General features: G+C 41.8%; 2 protein-coding genes across 2 annotated transcripts; one reads left to right on the forward strand and one right to left on the reverse strand.

Annotated features, from left to right (window-relative positions):
• The first annotated feature begins 1,785 nt into the window (after positions 1 to 1,785).
• Positions 1,786 to 5,901, forward strand: LOC127959023 (prokineticin-2-like). The gene is made up of 4 exons (XM_052558026.1): positions 1,786 to 1,905; positions 3,738 to 3,855; positions 5,401 to 5,552; positions 5,634 to 5,901. Exons 1-4 carry the CDS (start codon positions 1,786 to 1,788, stop codon positions 5,757 to 5,759), a joined length of 516 nt encoding a protein of 171 aa, XP_052413986.1. The 3' UTR covers positions 5,760 to 5,901.
• Positions 5,902 to 8,416: 2,515 nt separating this feature from the next.
• Positions 8,417 to 10,817, reverse strand: LOC127959611 (probable G-protein coupled receptor 173). Its single transcript, XM_052558889.1, has one exon. It carries the CDS (start codon positions 10,284 to 10,286, stop codon positions 9,171 to 9,173), a length of 1,116 nt encoding a protein of 371 aa, XP_052414849.1. The 5' UTR covers positions 10,287 to 10,817; the 3' UTR covers positions 8,417 to 9,170.
• Positions 10,818 to 11,623: the final 806 nt, after the last annotated feature.

Genomic DNA, 11,623 nt, shown 5'->3' on the forward strand with positions numbered 1-11,623 from the left:
TAACCCTTACAACTTCAAGAGCCAGTCTAGTGAAGTGGATTGTATACATAACAATACATTATTATTATTTTTATTATTATTATTATTATTATTATCATTATTATTGACGGTGTTTTATTTTATTGAATTATTGAAATTCTTTTCAGTTATTTACTGCATCTGTCTTTGTGGCATTTGTGTAAGTTTTCTATAGACCTTTTTTCCCACTTATGGCATTATGTTGAAAAAATTACAGTGTATTTATCAGCAATTTGCAATTTTATCTGCTCATGTGTTTACATACTCTTTGCAGAATATGCTAGATGTTAACAATTGTAAAAAAAAAAAAAAAAAAGGGCATGCATAAAATTATCCATGTTATTTTTTTTATTTAGCATTCTCCTGAATAAGCTGTTTCACATAACAACAATCATATTAATAATCCATCACTCTCAACGTCACAACAGTGACCGACGAATTGGGATCTCGCTTAAAGAGACCAATCTACTTCACGTGTAAACGAAATGAGCCAATGCATCATTATATCAGATCCATGCATCAGGTCTTAAAGGCTGAGGGGGCCATACTGCTGTTGTCATTAATGATCATCAAACAACATAAATATATGTATTTAATTCATACAGTGAACACTCTGTAGTGTTATTTTCCCTAATTATTACATTTCTGTATTTGATACTACCAAACCTTATTTTTTTGTAACATATTCTGTTTATTCTATTTATCTATGCTTGTTATTTGTTCTTATTTTTACTGGCTGTTCTCTTGCCTCTTTAACCATGTTTAAACTTAGTTAATCTAGTAGTATTTGCTGTGGTATCAAAGAAGTACTTTGCTAAGTAATAAATGGAAAGCAAGTTAAATTTAATTATTTTTATTTTCTTGCTGATCCAAAATATTATCCGATCCATGGATCAAAAACTGTATTGTGATCTGAACTATGAGAGTTGTGATCCATTTAACCACTAGTACAGAGCAGTTTTAGCAAGCCCACATTAAACTGGCGCCTACTTGTGCCTCTGCCCATTTGAGGTGAGAAAACAGGAGGATACCAGCTCCACTCGAAGGCTATATAATCTAGCGAATGTGTTGGGGGTCTCCCAGCCCGCAGCTCTACAAATATCTGTCAGCAAGGTGCCACGAGCCAGCACCCAGGAGGATGAAACACTTCTAGTGAAGTGAGCTCGCAACAAGAGCAGGGAGGGCACACTCTGTGCCTGATAAGCCAGGTTGATGGCATCCACAATCCAGTGGGCCATCCTCTGCTTAGAGATGGCCTTCCCCTTCTGCTAGTCTCTGTAACAGACACAGGTCTGAGGTCCTAAAGCTTTGTGTTCGATCTGTGTACCATCTCAAGGCTCAGACACGGACAAGGCAAGGCTATGGCTTGGTCTGCCTCCTTTTCTGGGGCAGCACTTGCAGGTTCACTACCCAATTCCTGAAGGTGGTAATAGGAACCTTGGACACATAGCTGGGCTGGGGCCTCAGGATTACCTGGGAGTCAGCCGAAACCAAACTCTAGGCATGAATTGTCAACTGAAAATGCGTGCAGGTCCCCTACCCTCTTGATGGACGCCAATGCAGGCTGGAGCAGAGTTTTTATTGAAAGAAACATAAGCTCGACTGACTGCAAAGGCTCAAATGGGCATTACTGTAGTGCTTTGAGCACTAGAATCAGGTCCCTAACAGGGTATAGAGGAGGTCGGGGAGGATTTCGCTTTCTCGCCCCCCTTAAGAACCCTGATGACCAGGTCATGCTTCCCTACCAACTTGCCTTCCATTGGGGTCATGGTTAGCAGCAATCGCAGCAACATAGACTTTAAAGGTGGAGAGAGACAGCCTTTTCTCCAACCCTTGCAGCAAAAAGGAAAGTACGACCCTGATCAGGCATATCCGGGGGTCTTCCTAGTGAGAAAAACACCGCACACTGAACAAGATGCTACTATTTCTCATAGATGGTGCTCTCACCGAAGTGATGGTGTCAACTACCTCCTGGGGTAGGTCACCTAGAGCCTCCACGTCCCATCAAGGGACCAGACGTGAAGTTTCCAGAAGTCTGGATGGAGGTGCCACAGGGTGCACTGTCTCTGAGTCAGTAGATCCTTCCTCAGAGGAATCTTCCAAGGAGGGGCTGTCAAGAGGATGATTAGTTCCGGGAACCAGGTCCGAGTGGACCTATAAGGCACCGTGAGCATGACCTGCTCCTCATCCTTCCTGATCTTGCACAGTGTCTGTGCGAGATGGCTCCCTGGGGGAAACACATACTTGTGAAGGCCCCGCAGCGAGCTGTGTGCCATTGTGTCCATGCCGAGTGTTCCATCGGTCAGAAAGTAAAACAACTGGCAGTGACAAGTCTATGGAGATGCAAACAGGTCTACCTGTGTGGCTCTGAAATGTCTCTAAATCAGCTGGACTGTCTGGGGATATAGTCTCCATTCTACTGGGAGCATAGCTCATGACAGATCATCGGCCATACAGTTGTGCAGACCCGGAATCTGAATGACACAATGTGACCTCACAACCTTCCGATTCCAAAGGAGGTGGAGGCTGGTGAGTTGTGACATGCAATGGGAATGCAGACCACCTTGTCGTTCGATGTACACAACGGTCGCCGTGTTGTCCGTTCAGACCAGCTTGTGCTTGCCTCGTAAGTGCTCTTTGAGACGGTTCAAGACCAGTTCTGAAGTAGTCTCATATGAAGCAGCTCTAGTGGTGTAACTGCTGCTGCAGCTACCATATGCCCCAGGAGCTGAACTCTGAAACTGTTTCAGTGGGACCTCTGTCCTACCCTTGATTGAATTCAAGCAGTTCAGCACTGGCCGTGCACGTTCCTTTGTGAGGCGTGCTGTCTGTGCCACTGAATCCAACTCCAAACCAAGAAAATAGATCCTCTGCATCGGGTAGAGTTTGCTCTTTTCTCAGTTGACCCGAAGACCCAACTGGCTAAAGTGCCGGATCACCAGGTCTCTGTGCACACACAACTGAACCTGAGACTGTGCTAGTATAAGCCAATCATCAAGAAAGTTGAGGATGTGAACACCCTGCTATCTGAGGGGAACAAGAGTCTACTCCACATCTTTTGTGAAGACACGGGGAGACAGGGCAGTACCTTGTACTGATATGCACGTCCTTCGAACGTGAACTGCAGAAATGGTCTGTGGCGCGGAAGAATCGACACATGAAAGTACGCATCCTTCAGGTCGATAGCTGCAAACCAATCTCGGGGACAGAATTGAAGATGCGTGTCTGGGTCAATATCTAGAATGGTATCTGGTAAAGGGCCCAGTTCAAGACACCCAGATCCAAGATTGGTTGTAACCCACAACCTTTCTTGGGTACAGTGAAGTAAAGGCTGTAAAACCCGTCCCCATATCGGCTGGAGGGACCGGCTCTATCACATCCATCGCTAGTAGGACTGCGATCTCAGCACACAAGATGGGAGCATCGGTCACTTTCACTGCCGTGAAGTGGATGCAACTGAACTTGGGGCGACACCGGGTGAACTGAATTGCATAGTCGTGGCTAATGGCAAGCAAGTGTACGCGAGACCACCACCGTACCAGCAGTGGGGCAGCAAGGTGGAATCCAAGGACTCAACTCGGGCAGCTTGTGGGCGGACCGAAGAGAGGTCTGAGTGTGTGGTGCAACACTTCACTGGTTCCACAGTTTGGCAGAGGGTGGATGAGTAGGGCCTTTGTTGATGCTCTCTGACCACCCTCTGCTGCCTGCTGACACTGAAGGAGGATGAGGGGGATCTGGTGTCCACCTGCCTACGCCCAGATACACATCTGCAGCACCCTCGAACGCTCTACCAGGGGGATCGCGGTATACCCCCTAACTGCACCTCCATCAAGGGTGGTGAGGGAGGAGGAACCAGTTTCCACCAGTAAATGTGCTGTCCGTGACATGGTGAGCTCCCAATGCACCCCCAAGAAGAAAGGCACCGAGGTGGGGTGCTGAGAACCAGCGCGAGCTACCCCGAGAAGCCAGTTGTCCAACCTTGAGGGCTTGGGACACGGTGGAGGTTTCCACTCGAGCCGTGCCCTCTTGGTGGACCGGGAAAGCATAGCCGACATCTCCTGATCTGATTCAGGCATTGCCACCATCCTGGTGGGTGGCCATAGAGCAGCCTGAAGTGCCGGAATGACCACAGCTGAAGCACCGTCCGGCAACACAAGAAGCTTGATAGAGTGTGCTAGACTTGTCACACATGAAGCAGAACATGATGTCGCTCGGCTCCGAAGCAGAAGTGACCGACTAAAAGGAAAATCGTGTTATTTTAATTCTCTTAATTTTTTCTCTTAAGTTTGGTTATTGTTTTTAATCTATGAGAATAGTTAAGCCATTCATTGCTGTCAAGCCTCAACAAAAGTTTTAACGTGTTAATTGCATGGCAGATTAATTTATAAAATGCACAAAACAATCTTTTTAAAATCTTGAATGCTTCAATAAACCTGTCTTAATTTAAATTTTTCCAAAAATATGTTGGCCATTATAGGGAAAGGTCACCAAGAAATGAAAATTCTTTCAAATTTACTTGCCCTCATGTGATTCAAATCTGGATGCATTTTCTGCAGAGCACAAAAGCAGATACTTTGGTAATTAAGTAGTTATGATTTCATTGAATTTCATTGTATTTTTATCCAAATTCAAAATACCTTCTTTTATGTTCCATTGAAGAAAAAAAAATCAAAGGTTTGGGACAACATGAGGTGAGTAAATGATGACAAGATTTTTTCATTTTTGACAATTTTTTCCCTTTAACTAATACATTACCATTAAGGGTGTAATTGATATATTAGGCACACTGTTAATTCTGAATTATTACACAACAAATCAAAGCTCTGTGTTTTTTATTTTTTAAAATGACACGTCTACAGATTTTAGCACACACAAATAATGTGATGGAATAAAATGACAAGTGTAATATTTTAAAGATTCAAGCATGCATAGATTTGTTCTTTAACATGGTAACGCTCTCTCAGAGCATTTCTTAGGGTCAGCAGAGATGCTGTGCTGTTTGACATGAATGTGTTGGGATGCTCAAATGCATTTCCTTCACACCTGACAGGACAGTAAAGCCTACAGCACTGACAAAATATGTGAGTGCTGTCAGAACACCCCAGGCCTAATGGAGACGGAGGCATGGTGTTTTCAAACACATCGAGTCCGTCATCCTACATGGTCTGTCAGGGCAAATCAGTAGTCTGGATCTACAAGAGAAAATCCTATGCCACTTTTGGGGTCCAACTCGATATACATAGCTTTCAAAAATGCTTCAGGGTGGTTGTGTGATGCTATTTTATTGCATGAGGTGGATGCACTGAACATTTCATCACCGATGTTTTCTCACTAGAGGTGAATGTGGACGTTGATGTATTTATAATGAGAAAGAGCCCTAAGATGTGTGTGTGTGTGTGTGTGTGCAGGCATGTGAGAAGGACTCTCAGTGTGGAGGTGGCATGTGTTGTGCAGTCAGCCTGTGGATCCGGAGCCTGCGAATGTGCATCCCAATGGGTCATGTGGGCGAAGAATGTCATCCAATGAGCCACAAGGTTTATTTTCTCACTTACCTCCTCGTATTCATTCTGATTTTTTCGTGTCTTCTTGTTTTTTAATCTTTCATTTCTACTTAGGTGCCGTTCTTTGGCAAGAGACTTCATCATACATGCCCTTGTCTGCCTAACCTCGCCTGCATTGCCATAGCTGATGCCAAGTCCAAATGCCTCCCACCATTTCCATTCCAGGATCAGTACCTCTGATGAAGATATTTGCCTGTGTGTACCTTGCAAAATGTCTGTATAAAGTGTATAGATGTAAAACTGTTTTCTTGACTGTTTTTCAGATTTATTTTATTTATTTAATCTCTATGGAAAATATCAAATAAATGATAAGTTATATATGGGAATGAGGTCATAAAATGTTAACGCTAAATGCAAAATGTCAGAATATGACCAAAATGAATATTAAAATTATTCTTAAGCTTGTTTAAAATATTATACACTAAAGTAGGTACTGTAAGTATATTAGCCATTACCAATTTTTTTTTTTTTTTTTTTTTTTTTTTTTTTTTTTTTTTTTTGCAGTGTTGAGTAATGCAGGCAAAGCATTTTATCAATGTTTTTATTTTATTTTATTTCCTGACTGTCTTGAATTCTGCTACTTTACTGTATTTTTAAAGGGAAAAATGAGAATGAAGAGATGTAGGCCTCGGAAGATTTGATTTAGAGGTGGTAATAGCTATTTGAACCTGAAATGCTACTTAAAGTATACAAGCATGGTCAGCGTGTTGTGGTTGTTATCAGAGCGGTGTGTGACAACTATTTGACAGTTCATTAGTCAAGAACTATAGCACAATCATTCCTTGATCAAACTCACCTACCTGTGATATTCTAATGATCTGGAAGACATTGATTAGAATGCTCAGGTATGTTTGATTAGATTTAGAGCTCTCTTTGCATCTCTTTGATTTGAGATTTGAGGATCCCTGATTTAAAGTCATAGTTCACCCCCCAAAAATTTAAATTATTTCATTTATAACTCACCCTTGTGTCCTCCATTCATCTTTGGAACACAAGTTAAGATATTTTTGATAAAAAAGATACCAAGATCAAGATAGCTTTAATAATTATGATTTCATGCCAAAACATGGAATTTAATTTCACTCAAGAATATGCTTTTAAAAGCTATGTTATAATTTAGAAGCAGTTTTAGCTCTGCTGTTTACTTGGGGTTCTGAAATCCTGCTGCAGAGCAGGATTAGCAATGATTCTGTGGTATATTGGTATGAAACATATGCAAAAATATGCATGTAAAAAAAAAAATGAAATAGCCTGATATATAAAAGGCTACTTTATTTTGTTGGTGCGCTTGAATGTATTAAATACAAATAAATATCTACTGTATTATTTATTTCCTGCTATCACAAAGAAGCCTAAAAAAGCTTTTTTATAAAAAAAAATGTGTATTCAACTGGTCCAATATCCAAAAAGGCACTGGCATATAGATTATTGTGTGGGTCTATGTAGAGGACAGGTCAAAGTACACTGACAGAACTATTCTTAAAATCTTACTACAGTATTCTTTTCACACTTCACTATGTCACAGTGAAGAAACTGTCCTGGGAAAAGGGCCACTATCACTTTATTTAACCTCCATTGCAGTACCAAAGAACATTGAGAATGCTGGAGCTGGAACACTGTGCAGAGAGCTATTTTGTCACTGTTAAATAAAAGACGTGTTTCTAGAGCAATTATACAAATTCTTCTAAAAGGTTTAAATAGGCTTTCTCTTTTGAAAAAACATCTGAGTCTGTGAAAATACAAGTAATCTATCTATAGTATTGCTTTGTGCAGTAAAAATAAGTAATCTCTGAATCATAAGAAAATATGCACAGATCATCCACGGTTCAAATCTTTCTAAACAGATACATCGGGTTTTTATGTGAGAAGACAACAGGGGATTTGATTATTTCATATGAGGTAGTGTTATTATGGATTATGGACTTGATTCTGGCTGAAAGCAACAGTTTAAAGTTAAAACAACTTAATGTTAATAGATGGACAGCTATTTTATGGATTATGTATTATGTTTTTATTAGCTGTTTGAACCCTCATTTAGCCCATTCACTTTAGAGGATTCAATGGTGAGCAAACAATGTACTTTCATGCTTAATTTCTCCAAATCTGTTCCAATGAAGAAACAAACTCATCAGTTTTTTCTCCCCTGTTGCTCAAAAAGTTGCCTCGTGTATCATCACCTTAAATATAATGACACCATGTCACCTTCAGCTATGGTGGCTACGGTCTTTTCTCTTGTCAGGGTTAACCAAAAATATTTTCTATCTTTAGGTTTGTCCTGCTTTTACATAGAAAGCAGCTAAACAGTATGTCCTGTCCACATTTATTGAAGACAAATAATTTTATTCCACATCTCTAGTGGCCTGCATTCATTCTGTCAGTGCAACGCACCAGATCACATTAATGTAGTGCTGGAGTTGTGCTGAAAAAAGGACTCTGTGTTATATAACTGTCTGTAGGAAGGGTGGGGGGATGGAAAAGCAGCCAAAAGCCAAAAATTCCTCCCTGGATGAGTGTGTCTGAAACATCACATTATGTCTCATGCCCCCCCACAACATCTAACAGCAAGTAATGAGATGGAGGCTTAACAAAATATGCACAAAAGCCTGATGTTTTACATCAGTTTAGTCTGACACGACAACAAAATCCCCTATTTTAATGCCTTGTTGGCCTTTTGCTAACATTTGTCCTCACATTTGATTTTTGTATTGCTGTAGCACACCAACAGTGAATTCATAATCTATTTTAATTGAAATACAAATCATAGTCTTCTCAACACTGACCCATCAAATTTGCTTGTGTCCATTGAAAACTGATTTCCATTAACAATTTAAAGGGACTGTGAGAGGGACTTGGTTTATTCACATTTAGCCCATGTGATAGTAAAAAAAGCCACTTGCCATTTAATTCAGACAAAAAGTCATAGCAAATATATTACATATCAGTTACAAAGAGGCTCCAGAATATAAATAAATCATCTTTTTACATTATTAACATTGATATGTGGATTGCATAAATGTGGATATGGATCTTCTGATATGCAACATTGGAACAGGTCTGAGATTTCACCTCTGAATGAAGGAAAATATTACATGCTACAGTGGCTCCAAAAAGTCAGGACACAGAAAAATAAAAAAATCAGGATACAGAAATAAAAATGAACACTATTGCATTAGATATCAAAATATGAAGTGGCATTCGTTTAAAATGTAATTGACTTACAAATCTTTTAATATATACACAAATATAAAAGATTTATTAGGGAAAAACAATTTTGACATGATAAAGTTTTGAACAAATTAATAGATGCTAAATGATAGAACAGTTGTCAATGTTTTATGTAATGTGTGTGTGTGTGTGTGTGTGTTATTTTTTTATTTCAATTAAATTGGCATTTTCTGAATATGGTTGCTTGTTACAGCAGCACTTTTTGTGAAATATGTTGTTTAGTAAACCGAATTATAAATGGCTTTATTTTGAAGCAGACAAATACAAGATACGTTTGAACACTCCCAGGTCTCTTCTTTACTTTTTGGGGCCACTGTATGCTATGACAAGCAGGCAGAGCAGGTGAAAACAAGTGAGCAAAACACTTCAAATCACGCAGTAGGGCTCCATGGGTGTTTGTGTAGTCAGGCAACATGGCAAACAGGCTCTGAACCTCATCCTCAGCTCCTTATTGAATATGAAACATATGATGGGATTGGCCCCCGCCTGGGCGAACGTCAGCCACACGGCCGCGGTCAGGTACACCTGAGGAAGAGTGTTTCCCTTCACAAACACCCGGATGTAGCACGAGACGATGTATGGTGCCCAGAACAGCAAAAACGCCAGCGTGATCATGTAATACATCTTCCCTATCCGTTTCTCCATCTTGAACTCGTCCAGCACGAGCAGCCTCCGGCTGGCGTTGTGTGACGCCTGTCTGATGCCCACTAACGTCGGCGGCGTCGGACCGCGTCCAAACCCCGCGATCCAGTTGGCAGCGGCCTGGCCCGTCGCGCCCGGTCCGTGGAAGGTCCAGTTTTGGCTGATAGCCGGAACCAGCTGCGCGGGCTTCATTTTGCGGTGGTCGTAAACAAAGCACAGCATTTTGACATACACGACATGCGTCGTGGCCACAATCACGACCAGCATGAGCATGAAGCCTAGCGTGTCGTTGGCTTTCACGTATCTGTGCTCGAATATGCATTGCTCTTCCTCGCGGATAAATTTGTAGGTCCCGACGTCGAAGACCGGGGGAAACGCCATGGCGACCGAGAGCGTCCACACCATACATATGACCGCGACGCATGTCCAAAGCGTCATGCGTTTGGAGTAGAACCGGTGGTGCGCGATGGCCATGTAGCGCGTTACGCTGACGCAGAAAAGGAGGAAGGCAATATGGAAGCAGAACAAGACGGCCATGAACGCGATGATCTTGCAGCTGATGATGCCGTAGCTCCATACGGAGCCGCTGTTGATGGAGATCATCACGAACGGGAAGCACACGGCCGAGCGGATGATGTCTGCCAAGCACAGGTCGAGAAGAAAGTAATACGGAGCCTTGTGGAGAGAGCTGTCTTTCAGCACCAGCACCGAGAGCACAGTATTTCCGAGCAGGCTGATGCAGGTGATGAGACCCAAAGACGCCAGTTTGACCGCAGACGCAGTGATGGCATAATTCTGGAGCGAGGGGTTGCTTTCCCCTGGATCACTTGTGTTCGCCATCTGTGCAAGCGCAACCCAGCCTGGGCTTTGTAATCCGACATTAAGCAGTCCTGGTCCCCCAGTTTGATGTACAAAATATCAGCCTTTAATAATTAGTTGAGTCTTTTATATAACAATACCTCGAGCCTTTTTGAGATCCAAGACATCGTGATCGCGCGTCGTTTTGACCATAACGGCTTCGTACGGTTGGTTCTTCATGCTTCAAACCAGATGCTGGGTAATCCATTATTTGTCGAAGAAGAACGACGTGTATTACACACTAATAAACACGTATCTGTCTCCATTGATCCGATCGCGTATAGGCCGAAAACAACCCAAGACGCTTAATCTAAACATATATATTTTTTATAAATACCAGCCTATATAGGAACGCATCCAGTCAGTCTTTTGAGGAGAACGCGTCGGAGCACGTAGCCGTCTTGTCTAGTGCATTCTTGTTTTGGGGGGGTGAAGGGGGAGTATAATGGGAACCTCCGGTGACAGCAACGGTGGGTCCGTCTAAAGGAAAGCGGTGCGATTCTGACACCGAGTCTGCACTGGAAACGAACGATGACGCCTCGCGACGCGTCGCGACGCGGCTTGAGGCTGTCTACACTGAAGCTGCCCGTCATCTTAAAACGTTTGCTAACGCAGACCAATCAGCTGTAAACGCGATGACTTTAGCAACGCTTAATGGGTGAATATCTATATCTACAACTGCATATGTATATGAATAAGCTAAATGTAGCTCATAAAAAAAGCCATTTGAGAGGGTTTGTGGTTTTAATATTTCGACCGCCATATATATATATATATATATATATATATATATATATATATATGGAGACTTAAATTACACGTGGTAGCTTAGAGCTTTTCTCAGAACTAACTTCACTTTTAAAATTACGTTTAACAAACTGGTTCCAAAATAAAATTTTAGTGGATGTACACCTATTAGTGTATTTACATCGACATTTACTACATAGTCCGTGGTGGCCGTCCATGAGTTCCGCTCTGGTGTGTCATTTAAGGTAAGCGAAGCGCTGTCCGTGGTGCTGAAGTGACTAATCATGACTGATAGCAGACTGATGTCAATCAATGTTGATCTGATAAAATCACCCAGCCTGAGAAACAGCATTGAAAGAAAGTAACACGGTTATATGAGGCTTTGTATTGTAACACATATCAATTGCAGTGCGCGTGCCTGAATCAATGGTACTTTCATTTCCTGTCGATAAGCAGCACCAGTCAATTTTGTGATGAATAGCGTCCTCTAGTGTTCAGTTATGGTCATGTAATTAAGCAAAATACCAACTACTTGTGTATTTGCTGATAGTGTACAAACACTGTAGTGGCAT

The sequence above is a fragment of the Carassius gibelio genome, chromosome B6 (assembly GCF_023724105.1).
Source record: "Carassius gibelio isolate Cgi1373 ecotype wild population from Czech Republic chromosome B6, carGib1.2-hapl.c, whole genome shotgun sequence".
In the NCBI taxonomy this organism is placed as follows: domain Eukaryota; kingdom Metazoa; phylum Chordata; class Actinopteri; order Cypriniformes; family Cyprinidae; genus Carassius; species Carassius gibelio.

Excerpts from the sequence above, each read along its gene's own strand:
- LOC127959023 (XM_052558026.1), top strand. The coding sequence starts at position 1,786 with ATGGTTAGCAGCAATCGCAGCAACATAGACTTTAAAGGTGGAGAGAGA. Across the intron at positions 1,906-3,737 it reads CATATCCGGGGGTCTTCCTA|GAGGATGAGGGGGATCTGGT; the intron begins GTGAGAAAAACA and ends CTGACACTGAAG. Across the intron at positions 3,856-5,400 it reads CTGCACCTCCATCAAGGGTG|ATGTGTGTGTGTGTGTGTGT; the intron begins GTGAGGGAGGAG and ends AAGAGCCCTAAG.
- LOC127959611 (XM_052558889.1), bottom strand. The coding sequence starts at position 10,286 with ATGGCGAACACAAGTGATCCAGGGGAAAGCAACCCCTCGCTCCAGAAT.